Here is a 25,516-nt window from a genome sequence, read left to right as displayed (position 1 = left end):
TTATGAATTACTTTTTAAGCCTAATATCCACTTGCTTACCAAACCCAAAATGGGGGATTTTGGGGGAAACTCAAAAGTTTTAAAAGATAAGCCCCATCGAGTGACCCCTCATTTTGAAGGTTCTGGTAAACGAAAACTAACAACGCAAACTAGAGGTTCCTATCTCAATCCAGTAAAAAATGGAAGCTGATTGAAATCTTTAGAAATTGGAAATATCTTGTAATTTTATATTCAATTAGCTGCCATATTTTACTGTGTTAAGATAGAAACCTATAGTTTGCGTTGTTACTTTTCTTTTATTATGACCTTCAAAATGAGGGGTCACTCGATGGGGCTTATCATTTAAAATTTTTGAGTTTCCCCCAAATCCCCCATTTTGGGTTTGGGAACTTATGAGAATTTCAATTGGCTGCCATTTTTTACTGAACTGAGATAGAGACCTCTAGTTTGCGTTGTTGGTTTTCTTTTACCAGGACCTTCAAAATGAGGGGTCACTCGATGGGTCTTTGTATTTGAAATTTTTTAGTTTCCCCCAAAATCCCCCATTTTGGGGATGAACGCCAAGTTAAGTTATGCCCAAAAAGTACTTCATAACATGCCATAATGGTGTGCCAAGTTTAGTTTTTCTAGTATGGGCCGTTAAAAAAATAACAGGGGGACTCCACACTTTTTACTAACCCTGTATATATATACATATATAAACATTTGAACGAATGGTGTTTTTGGCCTCTGGGGACATCAAAATGAAAAAGTAAATCGGTCCCGGGCCTAAGTGTTACCATGAGACCTACGGTAATAGCTACTTCCCTATAGGGAAATTCGCTAAAACTATTGATTGGTTAAGTTAAGATGAAATAAACAAAACAGAATACAGTAATGGTAATACAAACAAATAATAACAGCTGGGGTATTTTTAACATTAGGTAAATGGAAAGTTCCCTTTGCAAAGCAATGACGACCTTATAGGGCAATTTATGAAATAATGGATAATTTTGCGCAAGGTTTCTCGTCATGACGAACATTTTAAGTATATGGTTTGTGGGGGTGTGACTTGTAGTTTTCTCAAAAGTTCATGGGTACTTTTGGCTTTATATATAGATATAATCAAATGACGACACTAGCTTGAGGTCCGTGACGAAGGAAGTGGTGAAGGAAGTAGTCAAGGCGAGCTGTTCGGGGTATGGGATCTGTTTATGACCATTAGATTAAGGTATTTGCAATCCTATGATGCTATGGGATGGGAGGGAAACAGGTCCGTGACGTAGGAAGTGGTGAAGAAAGTAGTCAAGGTGAGCTGTCCGGAGTGTGGGAGAGTGAAAATTTAAAAACGTACGTTTTCATGTCCCTGGCCTTTTACTTCGTAGATACTGGATTTCTAGTTTATTATTATGTGTTTTAATATTTTTTGGGACGGGGGCAACATGTTACACACATTTATTTGGCTTTAAATAGGTTCTAGGTATTTTTTTCATATTTTTAAAGTCTCGAAATTCACGACCATGACGTGTCCCTAGGGTACATTTTCCAACTTTCACGCTGTTTTTAGACTAATTATTCATGCCGAAATATATAAAGCCATATTTTTATGTCATCAATGGTTATTAAACTTACAAAAAAGGAGCATATTATAATTTTATTGTCATTGCAAACTGACTACCATGACAAAATAAGTCTGTCCCTCGATTTGTCGTCACGACCATTTGGGAAAAATGTTCAACTTTGGAGCACGACAGTGGCAAGCCTGGCGTCGATGGAGTCAGTTGGTTTTAGAGACTAGTTCGGGGTGTACGTCAGGATTGTAGTGCCGGTCGTTTCGAGTTGAAAGGAGGAATTACAAGATTAATAAAGGAAAGATTGTGTTTTTTGTAATTTTGGTGTGTCCATGACCGTACGTAGTCATTTGATGAAGTAGACATGGTGTTAATTTTTGTTTATAAGATATTTCAATTGCTAGATTAACCTAGAAGTCCACTTTGTATCCTCGAACATGAGGTGCAGGGCTACCGCCAGAACAGAGCCAAATAACACGTAATTTCACGACCAAAGTTTCACGACCATCGCGGGTTTTTTCACGACCAATCCAGCCTTATGGATTATACTGTGTTTGGTCGTGACAATAACTTTAATATAATTGTATTTTAAACAGTTTAGTTCAATTGAAACACTTATTTTTATTATAACTAACAGTATAATTGAAGGATTGTTTAGAAAGATTTAGATTATTTCAGAAAATTCACGACCGTACCACTTGTCCCTGACCATCACGTTTATGATTTCTATCATAAAAATTTCAAAAATTAAAATATCGTCATATTTCAATGTTTTATAAACAAAAGAAGCACACCTCTATACAAACATAACGATTTTTCGGGTCTAAGGTAAGTTTTTTCGGAGTTATACAAACTTAAAAAGATTTTATTGGCTTTTTTTCAATTTTTTGGGTTTTTTTATTTTTTTCTAGAAAGACCAAATATACCAAAAGCTCAGTGACCTTTTTATTGTATAATGGTCATAAAAGTAAATTAATTTATAGCAAAACATAGTTATAAAAATAATATTAACTATTTTTAATATTCATTTAAACGTCTGTTATGGTAGTGACAGGATTTTGTGTTTTTCCACTAAAGATGCTCTTTAAAAAAAAAAATACCAAAGATATTGCGTTACCATGGACATTTTATGAAACTTCAAATGTTAATGAAATAAAAAAAATAATAAAAGTGTTGAAAAAAGGGGAAAAAATTTGCAAAGTGCTTTCCCTGAAAACGTACGTTTTTAAATTTTCACTCGGGAACTGTTTATGACGATTAGATTAAGGTATCTGCAATCCTAAAATGCTATGGAAAGGGAGGGAAACAGGTCCGTGACGTAGGAAGTGGTTGATGAAGTAGTAAAGGCGAGCAGTCTGGAGTTTGGGAACTTTTTATGACTATTAGATTAAGGTATCTGCAATCCTAAAATGCTATGGGAAGGGAAGGAAACAGGTCCGTGGCGTAGAAAGTAGTGTAGGATGTAGTAAATGCGAGCAGTCCGGAGTGTGGGAACTGTTTATGACGATTAGATTAAGGGATCTGCAAACCTAAAATGGGAAGGGATGGAAACAGGTCCTAGACGTAGGAAGTTATGAAGGAAATAGTCAAGGCGAGCTGTCCGGAGTGTTGGCACTGTTTATGACGATTAGATTAAGGTATCTACAATCTTAAAACTCTATGGGAAGAGAGGGAAACAGGTCCACGACGTAAGAAGAGGTGAAGGAAGTAGTAAGGTGAACAGTGTGGAGTGTGGGAACTGGAAACCGTTTGTAGCAGTTAGATTAATATATCTGCAATGATGAAATGCTATGAGAAGGGATTGAAGCATCCCCACGACATAGAAAATGGTGAAGAAGTAGTAAAGGATAGCAGTGTGGAGTGCGGGGAATGTTTGTGGCAATTAGATTAATTAACTTATCTAAAATACTAAAATGCTATGGAAAGTGATGAAAACAGGTCCATGATGTAGGAAGTGACTTAGTAAGTAGTAAAGTATGAGCATAGTGTGAGAACCGTCTGTGGCATTTAGATTAATGTATCTTTAATCCTAAAATGCAATGAGAAGGGAAGGAAACAGGCCCCACGACGTAGGAAGTGGTGAAGGAAGTAGTAAATGCTGGCAGTGCAGAGTGGGGTAACCGTTTGGGCAGTTAGATAAATGTATCCAATACTTAAATGCTATGAGAAGGGAAGGAAACAGGCCCCACGACGTATGAAATGGTGAAGGAAGTAGTAAGGCTTGCAGTGCAGAGTGTGGGAACCGTCTTTGGCAATTACATTAATGTATCTGCAATCCTAAAATGCTATGAGAAGAGAGGGAAACAGGTCCACGACATAGGGGGTGGTGAAAAGGAAGTAGTAAAGGTGAGCAGTTTTGAGTGTGCGAATGGATTAATGTATCTGCAATGCTAAAATGCTATGGGAAGACTCGGGAAGAGACTGTAGACTGTAGGTTAAAATGATTACGAATAACGAATCGATACATATTTCGATACATGCAATCTTTTACAATATAAATTTACAACAGAGTTGACAACAGCTGATTTTTACTCCATAGATGCTAAAAACGATTTTTACTTCCTAAAGAGTAAAAATGTTACTTTAGACCGCATGCATTAAAAACTAATGTTTTTACTGCAGTTTGACAAAAACGATATAATATAAACCCTTGATGACTCCGCTTAATTTTGTGGATGCCTCTGCGAACGCCACCTAGTATTTTTGCCAGCATATCTGAAAATATGCAAACCAACTGCTGTTCATAAGAAGGTTTCAACTGAATACTTTAAGAGCCCCGTGCATAGAACGGGCTCAAAGCTAGTAAACAATAAAAGGTATGGCAATGGCTTAATACTTTTATCTTTTGTTGTTTACCCACCCAACCTAGCATAAACTATTAAGTGAATAATAATCACAAGTATATTCAAATACAGGACCTCCCAATTTGTCATTAACCCACCACATTACTGTCATTAAAAGAAGGAACTGAAATAATAGGCCTACTAATACTATTTATCGTAAAGAGCAAATTATAATTTAAAATAATAGTTGTTAGCGCAGTAACGCGCGCCGAGTAACTGCTAGTTAAATATATAAAAAATATGTTTTTGAATCTATTAAATATTAAAAAAATATGTTCAAATAATATATTTTAGTGAGTATAATATTTAAATAAAAAATGAATATAGTGTCACTTCCATCCATCCCATGGGGCCTAAACATAAAAACACAAAATAATAAAGATTTAGTATGAAAAGCACAATTATCAGTTGAGTAAATTGATTAAATAGTTCATAAAAACAAATTTTGAAAAAAAAAACTAGAAAATTTATTTTGCTCAGTTGGGTCTCGAACCTGGTTCCTTCGACTTATGAGCCTCTTCCCTTACCTCTGAGCCATCTGTGGTTGTTGATAATATTAGTTTTCAAAGGGTGAAAGAGTAGCCGACAGTTGCAATGGTTGCAATGCAATACTTAAAATATTTTTGATACTACAGTATAATATGATTCTGTTTAGGCATCAATTTAGTTGAGTTGAATAGTGTTGTAGTGAATAGTGAGTAGTGCCCACAAATACAAATACGGTACAGTAAAAAAAAATTCCTACAGTCACCCGACAAAGTTGGCTTCCTTGTACTGTTTATAGTACAGAAAGCTGCTAATTGCTGCATATTTATACTTTGTCGTACGGTTTATACTTTGTCGTACGGTTTATACTTTGTCGTACGGTTTATACTTTGGCGCACATCAGGATTCCAACGAAACAACACAAAACAGCGTGGTTCTATTATGCACATAATCCGTGTACGCTTGGAAATAGGTTGGCAACACTTAAAGATAATAATACTATGAGCAGCTGATTGACTATTATAACTACGATTTAACCTCTCATTTCTTGTTTATAGTTTCGGTTTTTCTGAACTTTCGGGACTTTTCTTTTAAACGTTTTTAAAACATTTCTACGATCTTAATAAACAAGAAAATACCTTTAAAGCATTTTTTAGGCGCGGAAACCACTGCAAATTACAAAAATATACTGAACTATTTTCTCAAGTCGCGGAGCACATTGCTTGCCGAGGAAAAAATAGCGGAGTCATACGGACCGGGGACTACTTTCTCTAGGGCACCTATTTATGTTACCAGCTGAACCAAAACTTGTGTTGTATAGTGTTTGAAAGACTAATTATTTATATGATTTATAGTGACTGTAGAAATGCAGCTTACTGGTCAGTTTTCTGGAGACCTACTACTCCGGTTGACATTTTCATTACAAAAAATGTGTACTGTATGCAGTCATACTTATATTCAAACATCTAGAAAAAATGTATACACACGTAAACCACTTATATCTTAAAGGATTAAGCAATTATACTTAGACAGATTGCATTTATGACAAAACTTGATTATACGTTTAAAATGTTTAGTTAAAAACTACACAATATCCTGATAACATAGATCTTTTATGGTAGGAAATAAACTGCATTTTAAAGTGAAACGAGAGGTCGTCCAGTGGTCGAAACTCGACCAAAAATATGTAATGTAAACTTACTCACTTCTCTATTTTCACCCCACACTGTAAATAAAACATGTGATTGGAGTTTCTTCCATTTGTTTTGATTTTCTGTTTATATTTCGTTGTTATTTTGTCACCAGCATGGCAACGCATAAGATCCATGTTAATTTTTTCAAATTTTTAAACTCATTTTTTTTTCTTATCTTTGAGCCTATTTAAATTATATAGGGATTCTGCACACCTACAGGAAAATAGCTTTCTAACGGTATGCGTAGATTTACCCCACGATGCACACGAGCTGAGAAAAAAGGTTTTAAAGAAACATGCTTGCCTATTAATATATAGATAGATAGATAGATAGTGTCTAGGCAAACTCTGACGATCAATATTTTTGTAAACAAACAACTTGTAACATAAACATTTCAATGACAGTTAGAAACCAGCTGTTAGTTAAACCACCACTAAAACGACTTAAACTCGTCCGTCGGCTGCTATACTTTTTGAAAATTAAACTTAATTTTTAAAAAACTGAAACCCTAAACTAAAATTATGGCTTCGACATTCCCTAGTTCTCAAAAGTATCTTTCTTTCAACACAAAAATCATAAAAATCCGTCAAGTGGTTGATTTAGAATCGTGAAATAAAAAAACCTTGTTTCGTTTTAATATATAGGACGAGGTGTTAGCCCGTCCTACGTACGGGAATTCAGTAGTCAGTTAAAACCGTGTACAATTCAGATCAGCTAGTTTTCACAAATAAAGGCAAAGTTTCTTGTAGTTTTAATGTGAAAAATCATCTTGTAAACAAATGTTGTGTGACCAAATATGTTTTTATTCCATCATAGGCCTATACGATATGCATTTTAAATCCGATAATTTTACAATAAAACAGCAATTCTGCAATTTTTACGATGGGAAAAGCGTTGAAATGGGATTTGCAGCCGATTCGCACAGACGCACACTGATTATAAGTAGCCTACGGTATAGAGAGTAATAGCATAGATTAAACATACTCCCGTTTAATCTATGGTAATAGTCAATTGAGAAGTGTATAGACCTAGTCAACGATACCACCTTCAATAGCATACCTGCCTCTTCCGTAATTATTATCATTCAAAATACAACTACTATACACAATTTCCAGTAGGTCTGAATAGAAACGACCTAAAATAAAACGATAATATCCAATCAAATTCACAGTACACATAATTTAACTTTGGTGTCCTAACATCAAAACTAATCGTCACACCTATCCTTTATATCAATTTCACTGCATTAATTGCTGAATAAATAAGTGTAAACAAAGAAAAGTAAAAACAATAACAGTTTGTTTTGAAACAGCTGTTTGGTTTAAATAACATTCATTTGAAAATAGAACTGGTCACATGTAGCAGGAATAAAAAAAGTAAACACGCTAGTAAAGCTAATGACGTAATTGTCAATGTTTATTATCCATGCCGTCCGTTATCAGTTCTATCCTTGATAATTACCCACCCTCATTGGATAAACGTACATCGTAATTTCCCATATTAGTTAATTTAAACTACATTCATAGTTAAAATAAAAGTGATATTTTCACGTTTGGGGGCGCTGATATAGGCGCCCCTAAACGTAACCACAACTGAACACGATTTCATAAAAGGACGGTTTGTCTAATTGCAGTATCCTAGGTCAATGTTGACGTTGTGTTCAATCTATGTCATCCATCTCTGTTTATCTTTGCATAAAACCCGGCTGAGGTTGTGGTGGTAATTTAAAATCGTGATTCCTAATTATTCTTGATCTTCTTTTTATGACATCAATATTTCCGGGCCTAATCTAAACAAAGTTAAAGCAGACAAACATTAATTGTAAACAAAAAGCTACCATTAAGAATTAAAACATGTAAACATTGTTATTTTCCTAATCTTTCCTTGAAAAGTGGAGCAGTAAAATAATTTGCATTTATCCTTTTTTATTAAGACTCGTGTACAGAGCCTCGTTTTTTACTGTGGTTTAATTTATTTGGGTTAAAACTGTGGTTTAAACTGTGGTCTAATTATCTCTACTAATCCTATAATCAATGAAAAATAAGAGTAAATAAAATAACCTCATAGTTCCATAGTTTATATTTAACCAGCTGTTAGTTAAAACAAATTATATTGCTCTAAAACAAATCGAAGATTACAATGATTGCTTTAAAAAATAATTTGAACATCCTAGTATTTTACTATGTATATTTAATTATATTGTAATCCTCTTACCGAAGAATTGAACGTATCAATGATTAGCATTACATATAGTATAAATAAGTCAACCCTAAGTATGTCTTTACATTTTTATCCAAATGCTGAATTTGTGGCACAAAAGCTGAATGTTTACAGCTGTTATGTTAAGCAAATTGTTTTATGCCAAAAGCTAGTTTAGAATCTTAGCGTCGGCTGCTAGACTTTTTAAAAATTAAAATTTAATTTCTAAAAAACTGGGACCCTAAACTAAAATTATGGCTTCGACATTCCCTAGTTCTCAAAATTATCTTTCTTTCAACACAAAAATCATGAAAATCCGTCGAGTGGTTGATTCAGAATCGTGAAATAAAAAAACACTGTTTCGTTTTAATATTATAGACGAGGTGTTAGCCCGTCCTACGTACAGGAATTCAGTAGTCAGTTAAAACCGTGTACAATTCAGATCAGCTAGTTTTCACAAATAAAGGCAAAGTTTCTTGTAGTTTTAATGTGAAAAATCATCTTGTAAACAAATGTTGTGTGACCAAATATGTTTTTATTCCATCATAGGCCTATACGATATGCATTTTAAATCCGATAATTTTACAATAAAACAGCAATTCTGCAATTTTTACGATGGGAAAAGCGTTGAAATGGGATTTGCAGCCGATTCGCACAGACGCACACTGATTATAAGTAGCCTACGGTATAGAGAGTAATAGCACAGATTAAACATACTCCCGTTTAATCTATGGTAATAGTCAATTGAGAAGTGTATAGACCTAGTCAACGATACCACCTTCAATAGCATACCTGCCTCTTCCGTAATTATTATCATTCAAAATACAACTACTATACACAATTTCCAGTAGGTCTGAATAGAAACGACCTAAAATAAAACGATAATACCCAATCAAATTCACAGTACACATAATTTAACTTTGGTGTCCTAACATCAAAACTAATCGTCACACCTATCCTTTATATCAATTTCACTGCATTAATTGCTGAATAAATAAGTGTAAACAAAGAAAAGTAAAAACAATAACAGTTTGTTTTGAAACAGCTGTTTGGTTTAAATAACATTCATTTGAAAAAAGAACTGGTCACATGTAGCAGGAATAAAAAAAGTAAACACGCTAGTAAAGCTAATGACGTAATTGTCAATGTTTATTATCCATGCCGTCCGTTATCAGTTCTATCCTTGATAATTACCCACCCTCATTGGATAAACGTACATCGTAATTTCCCATATTAGTTAATTTAAACTACATTCATAGTTAAAATAAAAGTGATATTTTCACGTTTGGGGGCGCTGATATAGGCGCCCCTAAACGTAACCACAACTGAACACGATTTCATAAAAGGACGGTTTGTCTAATTGCAGTATCCTAGGTCAATGTTGACGTTGTGTTCAATCTATGTCATCCATCTCTGTTTATCTTTGCATAAAACCCGGCTGAGGTTGTGGTGGTAATTTAAAATCGTGATTCCTAATTATTCTTGATCTTCTTTTTATGACATCAATATTTCCGGGCCTACTAAACAAAGTTAAAGCAGACAAACATTAATTGTAAACAAAAAGCTACCATTAAGAATTAAAACATGTAAACATTGTTATTTTCCTAATCTTTCCTTGAAAAGTGGAGCAGTAAAATAATTTGCATTTATCCTTTTTTATTAAGACTCGTGTACAGAGCCTCGATTTGTACTGTGGTTTAATTTATTTGGGTTAAAACTGTGGTTTAAACTGTGGTCTAATTATCTCTACTAATCCTATAATCAATGAAAAATAAGAGTAAATAAAATAACCTCATAGTTCCATAGTTTATATTTAACCAGCTGTTAGTTAAAACAAATTATATTGCTCTAAAACAAATCGAAGATTTCAAAGATTGCTTTAAAAAATAATTTGTACATCATAGTATTTTACTATGTATATTTAATTAATCCGTCATCCTCTTACAGAAGAATTGAACGTATCAATGAGTAGCATTACACATAGTATAAATAAGTCAACCCTAAGTATGTCTTTACATTTTTATCCAAATGCTGAATTTGTGGCACAAAAGCTGAATGTTTACAGCTGTTATGTTAAGCAAATTGTTTTATGCCAAAAGCTAGTTTAGAATCTTAGCGTCGGCTGCTAGACTTTTTAAAAATTAAAATTTAATTTCTAAAAAACTGGGACCCTAAACTAAAATTATGGCTTCGACATTCCCTAGTTCTCAAAATTATCTTTCTTTCAACACAAAAATCATGAAAATCCGTCGAGTGGTTGATTCAGAATCGTGAAATAAAAAAACACTGTTTCGTTTTAATATTATAGATTGCATTGTCATCCATTCGTGAGCTATGTTTCAAATTTCAAGTCTCTAGCTCATCGGGAACTTCGTTTAAAATTGATATCAAAATTTGTAGGAAAGCGAGCTAACAAAAACATACCCATGGGTCGTAGCCCAAGGAAAATGTGAAAATTAAATGATATAATATTGTCGCTTTATTGCATTGTCATCCATTTGTGAGCTACGTTTCAAATTTCAAGTCTCTAGCTCATCGGGAACTTCGTTTAAAATTGATATCAAAATTTGTAGGAAAGCGAGCTAACAAAAACATACCCATGGGGCGTAGCCCAAGGAAAATGTGAAAATTAAATGATATAATATTGCATTGTCATCCATTTGTGACCTATGTTTCAAGTTTCAAGTCTCTAGCTCATCGGGAAGTATCAAAATTTGCAAGAAAGCGAGTTAATAAAAACAAGCCCATGGGGCGTAGCCCAAGGGAAATATGAAAATTAAGAGGGTTCCCTACCCCCGCCGAAAAACGTCAGAAAACCGCTTCGCGCGGTATCATATAGCGATTCCAGTTTAAACATTTAAATTGTGAACCATACACCATTTTGTATACAGGGTGTCCCGGAACTCTCTACCAATATTTTAGGGCATTGTTCCTGGGTAAGAATCGTATCTAAATATCATATTTAAATTGTCCGGAAGTCCTTATTTACTCAGATAGCCGCCATTTTGTTTTTTTCACTTATTAATTTTTTTCTGAAAATTGGTTAAACATACGAAGTTGAAACTTTGCAACAACATTTATGACAACTAGACAAAGCTACAAAAAAATTATGACGATTTTTCAAATTCATAAAACAAAATGGCGGCTGTTTAAAATTTTGTTTCTTAAATTACTTGAAAACCGTTGATTTTACAAAAATTTTACAAGAATAATTTTTTTTTATGGCAATTTTATTAAAAATCGATCGACACCTTAATCTTTAAGATCGGACGAGTAATAACTGAGATATGGCATTTTTAGTGATACGTGACCGCCGGATATTAGTTGCAGCGCATGCTGAAAGCGGTCACGTATCACTAAAACTGCCATATCTCAGTTAATACTCGTCCGATCTTAAAGATTAAGGTGTCGATCGATTTTTAATAAAATTGCCTTAAAAAAGTTATTCTTGTAAAATTTTTGTAAAATCAACGGTTTTCGAGATATCTAAGAAACAAAATTTTAATCAGCCGCCATTTTGTTTTATGAATTTGAAAAATCGTCATAATTATTTTGTAGCTTTGTCTAGTTGTCATTAATGTTTGTGCAAAGTTTCAACTTCGTATGTTTAACCAATCTTCAGAAAAAAATTAATAAGTGAAAAAAACAAAATGGCGGCTATCTGAGTAAATAAGGACTTCCGGACAATTTAAATATGATATTTAGATATGTTTCTTACCCAGGAACAATGCCCTAAAATATTGGTAGAGAGTTCCGGGACACCCTGTATAAAGAGTGGTTCTACTAAGTTTGCTTTTTAAAAAATGTCTGTGCTTACGCAATCAAGGGCTACGGCTTGTCAAAGTTAGTGAACTTTACAGTTGAATAATAATATCTTTTTTTGAAATTATCGATTTTTAATAAAGCAATATTAGTGCGAAATTTAACTAAAAATATCAAGTCACTTTTAGTTTCAAGAAAAGATTATTTTTTGTATGTGCAAAATGAAACCGCGTAAAACCTTGCACGGCGAAAAGTGCTACGATTCTGACGGACTCTAGCGGCCTTTATCGAAACTACTGTCTCGCGGAGTGATACCAATTTTACACATTCTTCATTCATAATATTTCCCCCAAGATTTATCCATGACACATAATAACATTATATTAATTATTATAAACCAGTTAAGCAGTATAAATAAATATAGCCAAGAACCTGTTGATAATATAAATACCCCCGCCACAGCAAACCTGCAGACTAAGCGAATTTCAATTTAACTGATTGGATTTACACTAAAATGTCTACTTAAAAATATAACATTTATTCCCTATTTAAATAGAATTAGTTTAACAAGTACTTAGGTTTGCTGCATTAGGGAGGGTAAAACTGTTTTTTTTTTGTAAAATGTTAATAGTTAGTAAGAAATACAAACATTTTCCAAATTTGATCAAAATATGTTCATAAACAAGCAAACTACAACAGTTTACCTATTTCCAAAAGAATAACATGGGAATTTAAAATTTACAATTTTTTTGGAATTTTCTCCGTAACCATTAGGCGCATAATAACGCTTCAATATACTAAATTATTTCTTTTTTTAAGCTCTACAAAATGGTTTGGAAATAAATTGCTAAATTTTATGTTTTTTGGGTCAAAAATGGTAAAAACCTATTTTTACCCCATAAAACCCCCCGTAAACCCCCGTTCCCATGGTCCGATCATGCTGGATCGCGTACTCGTTCGAATAAACGTAGGTTTACACGTTTGTACCGAATTTCATCAAAATCGGATCATTTCTGCTCGAGTTATCGTGCTAACGGACACACACACACATATATATATATATATATATAAATATATATATATGAATTTGAACGGATGGTGTTTTTGGCCTCTAGGGACCTCAAAACGAAAAAAAAATCGGTCCCACGTCCAGGTCTTACCATGAGTACTACGGTAATAGCTTATTCCCTATATGGGAAATTCGCTAAAACGTTCAGCCATATACGTTGTAGCATATTTGTTAAACGAAAAGGTTTCAAATTAATATTTCATTTTAATAAATGAATCTTAGAACTGGAGCAAATAAGTTCCAAGATGTAGCGTTTTTCAACCTTGCCAAATGCAAAACCTGTGTGACGCGCTGTGGTGTGATCCTAGGGCGGCAGGCGCGGCGCGGCAGAGGAATTCCCTAGAAATGAGTGAAGGGTTGTAAAACTTTGGGCTCTTTTATTGGTTGTTTGCAATCGGTTTCTCTTTTCCGCCTAGATAGATATTTCGGCATTAGTTGTTTGGACGGCAAACGAACAAACTTTGCTAAGAAAAGGTCGTATCAAGCTAGATTCGCTGCTGCAGTCGTGAGCCACAATAGCGGTACTGTACACTGCATTACAAGTTGCACAAAGCTATGTACGAATGCAGCCCTGGAAAATATTCCAAGTCATATGAAATAAGGCGAAAAAAAATAATCAAACGTGCACAGTTGCGGGTGAAGACTCCAAAAGTAGGCACCGACTACTCGTAGGAAACACCAATAAGTCAGATCCACATTATGGCGAAAACGCCCAAAGGCCAGACCTTGGTGAAGATGAGTATAAAATGAAAACCAAGGAGTTCTTGAACAGCTTGAAAAAAACTGAAGAAGAAGTGAAAATAATTGAGGCCAACACGAAACTGCAGCAAGAGGTAGCCCGTTGTCGCCAGTCGCCGAGGGTTGTAAAAGAGAGAGAGGGAACTAGGGGAGAAAGTGAAAGTGATCGAGTGCACTGCTGGGGCGGGTTTACTAGGATGGGCCTACTTCCACTGTTCCACTGCGGGCGGAGGCGTCCTGGCGGTGACACGACCAGCAGACAGCAATCTTGGGGAATATTTTGTCGTCTTGTAGTTCCAACTAAACTCACCAGGGTCGCAGAAAATTGAAAACAGTCCGAGGTAGGGAACCCCCTTAAATGATATAATACTAGCTGTACCCGCGGGCTTTGCCCCGTTTAACTTAATAAGTGAGCTCGTTCGCATGGCTCAATCACGTCCTGGTTGAAGTTCGTTTGCTACGCTCACTCACTTTTAGGTTGGAGCTCGTTCGCTGTGCTCACTTGCCTTCAGGTTAGCTCGTTCACTACGCTAACTCGCCTCCAGGTTGAAGTTCATTCGCTACGCTCACTCGCCTTTTGGTTGCAAATTAGCTGTTGTCATAAATGTAAAAGAAATAATAGTGCTGCACCCTGTTGGTAATCCTTGTAACTTTAATGCTATTGAACATTATAGAACAGAACCAACTTGTTTAATTGAAACAGCTGTTAAGATTCATTAATTCCATTTAAATATGAGTACTCATAAGGTTAACATGGGAAACTCCAGAGCCACTGGGGCGGAGGCGGAGCCCGAGAGTCCGATCAGAATAAAAACAGCTTAGTTTTCCTATTTAATGCCTAAAGAATCAGTGTAGGTACCAAATTTCAGCCTCCTAGGTAAATGGGAAGTAAGAGAATTAGTGATGAGTGAGTGAGTCAGTCAGTCAGTGAGTCAGTGAGGGCTTTGCCTTTTATATATATATATATAGATTGCATTGTCTTCCATTTGTGAGCTAAGTTTCAAGTTTCAAGTCTCTAGCTCATCAGGAAGTTAGTATAAAATTGATTGCAAAATTTGTACCGGACAAGAAAGCGAGCTAATAAAAACGTTTTAAAAAGTAGTGACGAATTATCCATATGGCCATAATGTAAACAAATCTGGGAAGGGAATTTTAAAGGCCTCTGGTGCAGAGCCCCAATGGAATTTACTTCGTTTTTCTTTTGAAGGCTCATCTACAGACTTGAGATCTTTCTTGGGACACATCTGCCAAGTTTCTACGCCCAGCTGTTCTCTCAAATTAGTGGAGACAAAGTTTCCAATTAAATATTTAGATTCCCCCATGTTAATCTTATGGGAAAAACCGAACTTTGATGGAAGATCCTGCCCAAACTAATAAAGATTTCAAAATATGAAAAACACTTTGCAAAACTACAGATCTGGGCGATTTTTTGACACTTTAATCATCAAAATTGGTTCAAAAATAAGGTAGGAGTTCTGTTCACAAAAATCGGATTAGCGTATTATATATATAGAAGATATAGATGACCAGACTATTGCCCTACAGGGAAGGGTAACAGCCACTCCGATTTGAACTAGCTGGTTTGGTTGTGAAGGGAGACCTAAACTTTTTAATAATCCTTGTGTTTTTTAAATTGTGGATACGGGTAAAATATTGTCATTTGTTCCGTTCAGTAGCTATATTATTGCTATTTTAAAAGTTTTTTTTTACTTTTTAGGAATAATATCGGAGTCTGTCCCTACTTTCTGGATGTTTGCTGTATCCTACAACCACAAGTCTTGTCTGATGAATATCCAGACAATCAACATGTGTTGAATGGTAATTTTTCAGAGAACCCTCCACCATGGCTAACTATTCCTGGAGGTTATCCATCTTGGTTTAATAACTACACAACAATGTTTCATTCCTGGAATGAATCTTCATCTAGTTTCAACCCTCCATGGAATAACGAGATCCCAGGAGATTCTCATCCGTGGAATAAAAGACCCACCGTAACCGAGCATTCTTGGAATGGTGATAAAAATAGGAAACCAACCACTTGGAACAACAATATACCTTGGAATAATAATTCACCAGAAATAGCACCTTCTAAATCTCAGTCATTGGGTGATTCACGACCATGGAAAGAAAAATATCCTTCTTGTGGAAGCTACTTGTCAAGTGGATTAAATTTGGAAAATTGGCAAGAAAATGGGAATAATAACTTACCAGGGATGATTGCAGTTTTTGGAGATAAAATTGTGAACGGAGTAAACAGAAGAATGGTGTTTCTGTGTGGAGGTTCCTTGATCAGCCCTAGTGTGGTACTTACAGCTGCACACTGTGTCAAAGGGTAAGATGATACTATTGTTGTGATGTAAAAAGCCAATGATTCTATAGCCTCATTAACAAGTCATGTTAAAGTTAAGTTTTAAAACATTGTAAAGCAACAATCAAGGATTTTTGGTGCCTGATCAACATAACTTAAAAGTTTATTGTTTCGTTTATAACCCTAACACTTCCAGACAAATGACAGATACATCCCCAAAATGGTTAAATATGTTGTGGATGGATAGTAGGTATATTTGCGCCATTTTCTTGGAGTAAATAAAATATTTATGCACATAAGTAACAATTTTAAAATTGTTTTGTGAGTGCAGGAAAAGCGATCTGATGGTTCGAACTGGTAAATGGAGCACAGAAGGAGGTGGGGAAGAACAGATTGTCCACCACATAAAGATCCATGAACAGTATTATGGAGGGGCACTATACAATGATATTGCGCTGCTGTACCTTAACCGGCACCTTGGACCAGGTCCTGATGTTGGGACAATGTGCCTGTCTGACCCAGGAGAAGCAGTCAACCTAAGTGACTGTGTTGTCAGTGGATGGGGAACCCGGGTGTTTGGTGAGTACTACACAGTCTCAGTAAACAATGATATTGCGCTGCTGTACCTTAACCGGCACCTTGGACCAGGTCCTGATGTTGGGACAATGTGCCTGTCTGACCCAGGAGAAGCAGTCAACCTAAGTGACTGTGTTGTCAGTGGATGGGGTACCCGGGTGTTTGGTGAGTACTACACAGTCTCAGTAAACAATGATATTGCGCTGCTGTACCTTAACCGGCACCTTGGACCAGGTCCTGATGTTGGGACAATGTGCCTGTCTGACCCAGGAGAAGCAGTCAACCTAAGTGACTGTGTTGTCAGTGGATGGGGTACTCGGGTGTTTGGTGAGTACTACACAGTCTCAGTAAACAATGATATTGCGCTGCTGTACCTTAACCGGCACCTTGGACCAGGTCCTGATGTTGGGACAATGTGCCTGTCTGACCCAGGAGAAGCAGTCAACCTAAGTGACTGTGTTGTCAGTGGATGGGGAACCCGGGTGTTTGGTGAGTACTACACAGTCTCAGTAAACAATGATATTGCGCTGCTGTACCTTAACCGGCACCTTGGACCAGGTCCTGATGTTGGGACAATGTGCCTGTCTGACCCAGGAGAAGCAGTCAACCTAAATGACTGTGTTGTCAGTGGATGGGGTACCCGGGTGTTTGGTGAGTACTACACAGTCTCAGTCAGGGCCGCGTTAAGGGTCAGTGGCGCCCTGGGCAAACCCAAAAGCAGCGCCCCCTGTATGGAGGGGAAGAGGGAAGGGGGGTTGACTCACCAGTTCGCCGAAATTCACTGCAGGTGGGTTGGGGGTTGGGGTGAGTGCACGAATACTAGAAAATTCGTGGGTGAGTGCAATGAACTTGACAGTAGTTGCTATGCGAATGCCTCTTGCCCTGCGCCAATAGCTTAATGCACTACGCAGTGATTTGATTACTGTTCAGTACAGTACAGTGTGCAGTTCATTGTATTACACACGTATTGAACGAGATTCCACTAAGGAGTATGTTTTTTCCATGGTTCTACTATAGGCCTATGCATATATATATTTATACATTAACGTGTTTTTTTACCCGTTTTGTTTCGGGAGGGAGTTTTCAATTCCGTATCAATGGAAATACTGGTTAATACATGTCACTTTCTTTATAACTGCTTCTTGAGTTTGTTTTCTTTGAGCCAACCGAATGCGGCTCTCGGCTGCACTAGGTTTTTTATGCATTTTTCACTGTTTATAGGCCTACTTACTTGTATCAACACTACTCTATTTATTTATTACTGGTTCACTAACTGCAGTGTGAGTGTCAACACTGACTAGTGACTGTCACAGTTTAGGTTGTGTTGTGACTGATTTTAGTACTGTGCAGCAGGCACAACACGAACACAACCTACTGACTACTGAGGGAGGAGTATGCTGTACTACTGTACTGGACTGGACTGGCGCCACACGGTAGTTGGTTTTTTTTTCTAGTTGTGACTTGTGGGGATGGGGGTGGGACAATTTGACAATTTCTTTATTTACCCTGGTCTGGTTTGGACCATAGGTCCACTCTTACACCTGTGAGGGAGAGGAAGGGCACGTCAACCGTAGGCCTGTAGACTACAGCTGGCCTACATGCTATTCCCGTAATTTGCTGACGTCACCCAAATTGCAAACAAAATCAGCTGATGTAGGCCTATTGCCATAAAAGTATATATTTGTTTTGATTTGATTGTTATTGTTTTACAATTTTTCTAAATGGTAAAATGGTGTTTGCAATCTGAGTGACGTCAGCATATGATGGGAATAGCACACCTATGTATTTCCTTCCACCATGCAGGCCTCCCTGCCTCTGATAGTATAGTGAGTGCGCCCGGTTCACACTGCTGCCTGCCTTTTCCTGACTACACGAGGTATAAACTTCAGGTCGAGTATTTTCAATTTTGTTGTATTTATTTACTTTAGCAATAAGGAAAAATCACTTAACTAGAAGTTGAAATCACCCATTTAATTTTTTAAATCCCGGCTGATGAAACCCTTTTTTTCCTAGTGCGGGCGGTGGTTCAGGGCGCCCCTCGGGCGCCCCCCAACCACCGGCGCCCCTGGGCATATGCCCAGTCTGCCCGTTTATAAAAGTGGGCCTGGTCTCAGTAAACAATGATATTGTGCTGCTGTACCTGGGAAAGACCCTAGAACCTGAAACTGGTGATGGGAAACTCGTGTGTTTGGTGAGTACTACACAGTGTCAATGTATAATGATACTAGCAGAGTACCCGTGCCCTTCGTACGGGGTTGGCGTATAAGTATAAAATGCTTATTGCAGTCATACTCGTGCTTTGCGTTTGCAATGGGAGAGGACACGTACGTTATAAGAAAATTTGGTTTTACTATAATTTACTGTATACTAGAGTATAGCACATCTACAATATCCATAATGTTCTACCACTGCACCTAAACAAAAGAAAAACATAAAGTTCTCACAGCTTTTTGTTGCTGTTTGGTTCAAATTAGCTAAATTGTTGTACGGTCTTTAACGGAAAGCCGTACGGCGGTTTGAACAACAAAATTAATTCTGGTGCTACCGTTACCTTGTCGGATGTCTTGAAGGTGGATGATGTCCGTCTCGTCCAAGGTAGTGGATAGTCCAGGGGATGGAAGCGGTGTAGACAGCAGCGGTGTAGACCAAGGGTGCGGGGGCAACAACAAGGGAAATGACTAGCACTGGTGAAGTTAAAAAATGACTGGTATAATGAACAAAACTTAAAATTGACAGAAATGAAGTTAATTGATAAATAAATGAAAATGAGAGTCTATGTAAAGTTATGTAGGAAAATGTAGCGGACGTCTGCCCATGACGCCGTCGGCAATGCTAGTGAGGAGCGTTTCCAGTAGTCGGAGTGGGGACGGTTCGCCGTAGATAACGTTGGGCAAGGACCAATTGGGCAAGGGTAGCACCAATCTAGGGACTTTAAATAAGTACCGAACATTCCCCCCACCCAAAAAAGCAATTTTTGAGAAAATATTAAAGAACATTAAAGAAACTGTAAATCTTTAAAACAAAAACCTTGGATAATAACCGTCATCATGAAACAAACCTGTTACCTGACTATAAAGATAATACAAAATGTTATGTACAAAGAGACAAAGGTAACACTATCTAAACCATAGGGAGAGGAATTAACTTATTTACAGGGCGTGTTACAATACCTACAGGGGTTTTGACTTTAACAACTCTTACAACTTGGTCAGATCCTGGCATAACCTGAATTATCCTACCTAGGGGCCAAGTCAAAGGGTCAGTATTATTAGAGTACATTAAAACTAAGTCTCCTTCCTTAAGGTTGATGGTTTTCTCAGTCCATTTGGGGCGTTGGATAAGAGTATGGAGATAATCTCTTCTCCAGCTCTTCCAGAAGTGTTGAGAGGCACGAGAAACTAGCTGCCAGCGTGAGAGTAGGTTTAAGGGTTCTCCCGAGATGTCTTCTTCCGGTCGTGCTAGCAGGAGGTCTCCTGTGAGGAAGTGGCCAGGAGACAAGTAGTTAAAGTCGTCATCAGGTGACGATGAGAGTGCGCAAAGCGGCCTGGAGTTCAGTACAGCTTCAACACGGCACAGGAATGTGGTGAATTCTTCAGCCGTGAAATTATGGTTTTGCCTTTTAAGATGGTGTTTGGTCGACTTCACTGCAGCCTCCCAGAGGCCTCCGAAGTTTGGGGCATATGGCGGGTTAAAGTTCCAAGTTATTTCTCGTTGAGCCAAATGTTCTGAGATCTGTGAGGTTGAGTTCTTCAGGAGAGAGTAGATTTCTTGTAGTTGGCGTGCAGCACCGACGAAGTTGCGACCTTGATCAGAGTAAATGTTTCGGCAGATTCCTCTCCGAGCGATAAATCTGTCTATAGCGGCTAAACAAGATTCAGTAGAGAGTGAATGCACTAACTCAAGATGGACAGCTTTGACTGCCATACACACAAATACGGCAATGTAGCACTTTGATAGTTTTGCATTTCGTCTCGTGCTTTCTTTAACGAGAAAAGGGCCAGCAAAATCTAACCCGACATTAATAAAGCATCGGGTCTGTTGAAATCGTGAGGGTGGAAGATCCGCCATAAGAGGTTGCGTGGGTTTAGCTTTCATTTTGTAGCAAGTGATACATCGAAATAATCGTTTTCTTATCAGATTTCTTGCACCAATAATCCAGAAGCGTCTTTGAATTAATGCTTGTACTAGTTTTGGACCACCATGTAGAGAATACAAGTGATAGTAATCACATAAAAGGTTTGCCAAATGACACTGAGAGGGTATCAATACAGGGTGTTTTGATGATTCAGGCAAAGGAGCTAATTTCAATCTACCCCCCACCATGAGGGTGTCCGAGGATAGAAATGGAGAAAGTTTTCTTAGTGATGAAGAACAAGGCTTGGATAGTTTTAGAGCTTTTATTTCTTCAGAATAGTGCTGGGTTTGTACTAATTTTATACAACATTCCAGAGCGGCATCTCGTTCCGAAACTGATAACGAGCCATAGCGTTTATCACATTGATTAGATCATGAGTTATGGATAAATCTCAGTACATAGCCCATGGTGTTTTGAAGTTTAATGAGTGATGAAAACCTATTCATCCATTGATAAAGATCATTTTGCGGAACAGTGTTAGTTGTTAAGGTGTTCTTCGTGGGAGTTTGTTGAGGCTCAATAACATCCAAAGGAAAGTTTGAAGGCGGTAGAGTCCAAGATGAGATATCATTGTGGATAAAAGAGGGTCCATGCCACCAAAGAGGATGACTCAACAGACTATTCGGCATTAAACCTCTAGTGCCACAGTCAGAAGGGTTTTCATCTCCTGATATATGACGCCAAACATCAACAGGGGTGATTTCTGTTATTTTACAGACACGGTTTGAGACAAAGGTTTCTAGGAGGTGTGGTGGTGTATTTAACCAACCAAGAACATTCATGGAGTCTGTGAATAGAAAGATGTTTGATATTTGAAGTTTGTTAATAAGTGGTTGGTTCGCTTTTACTAACTCAGAGAGGAGAAGAGCGGCACACAATTCTAAACGAGGGATCGTAAGTGTTTTCAGAGGAGCGACTTTAGTTTTGGATTGCAGGAGGTTGCATTCTACACTCTTATCTTCACATTCAATACGCAGATACAAGGAGGCGCACATGCCTATTTTGGAAGCATCAGAGAAACCAATCAGCTGAGCGGTTAAGTAGTTACTGAGAATGTAGCGAGGTATTTTGAACTGTGTCATAAAGGGTAGTTCTTTGATGAATTTATCCCAAACATTTTGAAAAGATTGAGGGAGAGGGTCGTCCCAGTTGAGTTTTTCAATCCAAATCTGTTGAAGTAGATGTTTTAAGGTGAAAATAATTGGACTAATAAAGCCGTTTACATCGTAAACTCGAGCAACTTGAGACAATACATTGCGTTTGGTTGGCGTACTATTGACAGGTGAAATAGAGTAGCGGAAACAGTCAGTAGTCGGGTCCCATTCAAGTCCTAGTACTTTAATCGAGTGTGTAGATCCTAACGGATGGGGTGTTTCTCGACGGTCGGCGGGAATGTGGCGAGGACGGAGCTACTTGAACTTGACCATTTATGAAGTTCGAAACCACCTGATGAGCAAAGTTGCGTGATTTCATCGTAAAGCTTAAGAGCCAAAGTCTCGGTTGGAGCGCCAAAAACAATATCATCAATATAACAAGAGGAGCTTAGAATATCAGCCGCATTTGGGTACTTAGCGCCGTCATCAAGCACTAGTTGCTTTAAAGTTCGTTGTGCAATATAAGGACTGCACGAGAGACCAAAGGTTAGTCTTTGTAATTCCCATTCCTGTACAGGGCCCGTGAGGTCAGAGCGCCAAAACAAATGTTGATATTTACAATCAGCCGGTGTTATACGAATAGCTCGATACATTTGTTTGAAGTCACAAGTCATAGCAATCTGGTGCAATCTGAAGTTTGTGATAATAGTTCCAATATCAGCTTGAAGCTTAGGTCCAGTTAAGAGTGATTTATTAAGAGACTGATTTGTGTCACTTAATTCAGAAGCGTTGAACACAATACGAAGCGGGGAGGATGTAGAAGATTCTTTAACGACACCGTGATGAGTAAGAATGTATGGAGAGGGCGCAGGGGCCAAACACATATGACCTAGGTCAACATAGTTCTGCATGTGAGTCATGTATTGAAAACGAATATCTGGATTCTTGTGAAATCTTGTCTCTTGTTGGAGATACTTGCGAAGAGCTATTTTTCTAGTGGAGCCTAAGTCAGGTTTAACGTCTTTAAAGGGTAAGGAGGCCACGTAACGTCCGGTATTATCTCTCTGGATAGTGGACTGATAGTGGTCTTCACATGCCTGATCAGAGGGACTTAAGGGTTTTGGTAAATTTATTTCTTCCATTTCCCAGAACTTTTCTAAGAGCCTATCAGTGCTTTGAGATGAAACAAACAAAGAATTTAGTTCGTGTTGTTGCATTGGCTGTGTGGGAACATCACCCATAAGGATCCATCCAAATATTGTACTGAGGGCGCTTGGTTTGCCTTTAATAAGCGCAAAACCATCCGAAAGAATCTCAGTGAAAGCCTGTGCTCCGAACAAAATATCAACCTTGGCAGGGCGGTGAAAATCAGGGTCAGCCAGTTGTATAGAATTGAAACGATTTATCAATGATTCGGGAATAGGTGCAGCCGGAAGTACAGAAGAGATTTGAGGAATTATTACTGCGTCCATTTGAATACCATCGTCTCTGTTATAGCGGGAAGCAACAACGCGGGAAGCGGGTTTACAAGTGACAAGTCCTTTTGCGGTTAAATCAGATTGTTGGCCAATTTCAGAAATGTTAACATTACATTTTCTGATTGGTAAACGTAATGTCTGGGCTAGTGATTGAGTAACAAAATTAATCTGACTACCTCCGTCAATAACAGCACGGCAAACTTGCCAGTAGCCTAGAACATCTTGAACCAACACTTGAGCGGTACCTAGCAGGGTAGAATTACTCATTGAATTGTGCTGAAACTGACAGGATAAAGTTTGAGCAGGTGTAGTGTTAACAGAAGTAGTAGACGCGGGGTTGACGGTGGTTGAGGGCGGTGAATGCGCATCGGAGGTTTGAGGTAGGTCAGGATTCACATTTGGCTTAGGCAGCGGTGCGGTGACTCGGCTTGGTTCATGGAGTAGAGAGTGATGTCTGTTACTTCTGCAAACCCGACAGCTCGACTTAGAAGTGCACATGGAAATGAGGTGGGAACCGAGACATGCGAAACAACGATTGAATGAACGTACTGTAGAATAACGTTTGTGCGGGGCCAAAGCGAGGAATTGATCACATCGGTACAGTTGGTGTTCACCTTTACACATAGGACCACTGATAGCGGGGCGATAAGATGACTGGGTTGCTGTGTGATCAGACTGAGTTGTACTGCGTTGAGATGAGTGAGATGAGAACAATGTTTTGCGAGTATGAGGGATTTGTGACTTGGGCAAAACTAAAGTAGATTTGTGAGATTCTTTAGTGAGTTCATAGACACAGCACTGAGCACGAAGAAATTCCATAAGGTCTTCTAAGGTAGGAAATTGCTTAGATTTAAATTCTAACTCAAATGCTTTCCTTGTACTATTGTCTAAATTACGTAGCGCTAACTGTAGCAACATGAAATCTGACAAATCATCTACTTTTAGGCTTTTCAACGCTTGGACATTAATATGAAACACATCAAGAACTTGTCTTAAACTACTTAGACTAGGGGTCTTTACAGGTTGCTGATCTAGTATTTTATTGAGATAAAAACAAGCCAAGATACGGGGATTGGTGTAGCGTTCAACCAAAGAGTCATAAGCTAACTTATAGTTGTCTGGATCGAATAGTATGCCTTCAACAATTGACAAAGCGGGGCCTTCCAGTAAGCTCTTTAAATAACTAAACTTCTCCATTGGGGCCAAAGAAGTATTGTGAATCAAGTAATCGTACAAAGCTTTAAACGAGTTAAATTGTTCCAACTGTCCACCAAACTTACTTATATCTATCTGGGGTAGTTTAGGTTTAGGCTGAACTGCGGGTGATGGTTCAACATTGACATTTGAAGGTGGATCAGAGGCAACAATCTTGTTGTAGGCAGCCATACATTTATAGTACATGTCATCAAACTGTTTAAAAGGCGCGCTAGTATCTACCCTAACCTAACGCTAACATCAGTTATTTCAAGATTGAGGTTATCCATTTCTTCGGAAAGAGATTCAAATGATGAGTACACATTAGACAAATTAGAATACCTAGCAATAAAACTATCTTTTTGTTGTGGCAATTCTTTTACAAGATCGTAACATAATTGTAACTTATAAAAATACCTTTCTCTTTTCTTAACACACTTTTCAAGACTCTTAGCAGCCATTGTGAAATGTATACTATTAATATCTCTTTAACAAAAATAAAATAAAATAAAAATTACAACTATTATAAATGCAGTATTAATCTAGACAAGTAGTGGACATATCAATCATATCATTGTGAAAGTGAGTACAAGGAAATAAATTCAGTAAAATAAAATATAGAGGTAGAATATTTCCAGTTAGATCAGCTGATTGATAAAGCGAATATTCGGTGCGGTTACGTCAGAGCTATTTTTGGAATGGATACCAATACAAAGCAAAATATTGTGGTGCGTTAGTTGACCTTGAGACATAGAAACTAGGATAACGGTCAATTTATCAGCGCATAGCTACAAGCCAAAACTTTACAAAACTATTCCTGTCTGTCTGTTCACTGTACAAGGTTATTGAACTCAAACTAAACAACAATTTATAACTACATATAAAATTATT

At 37.5% G+C, this 25,516-nt stretch overlaps 1 protein-coding gene across 1 annotated transcript in view; it reads left to right on the top strand.

The window, feature by feature from the left end:
- Positions 1-25,516, top strand: part of LOC128999567 (uncharacterized) — a 76,416-nt gene that overhangs the window by 31,290 nt on the left and 19,610 nt on the right. Inside the window, exons 3-4 of the mRNA XM_054426144.1 lie at positions 15,558-16,172; positions 16,480-17,375. Coding sequence (XP_054282119.1) covers positions 15,558-16,172; positions 16,480-17,375 — 1,511 coding nt within the window. The remainder of the gene's footprint in view (positions 1-15,557; positions 16,173-16,479; positions 17,376-25,516) is intronic.

This window comes from Macrosteles quadrilineatus, unplaced genomic scaffold (genome assembly GCF_028750875.1).
Source record: "Macrosteles quadrilineatus isolate MER2022 unplaced genomic scaffold, UCM_ALF_1.0 Scaffold_1__1_contigs__length_201487025, whole genome shotgun sequence".
Taxonomy (NCBI): domain Eukaryota; kingdom Metazoa; phylum Arthropoda; class Insecta; order Hemiptera; family Cicadellidae; genus Macrosteles; species Macrosteles quadrilineatus.
Note: the sequence above shows the minus strand (reverse complement) of the source record. Positions and strands in the feature narration are given on the sequence as shown.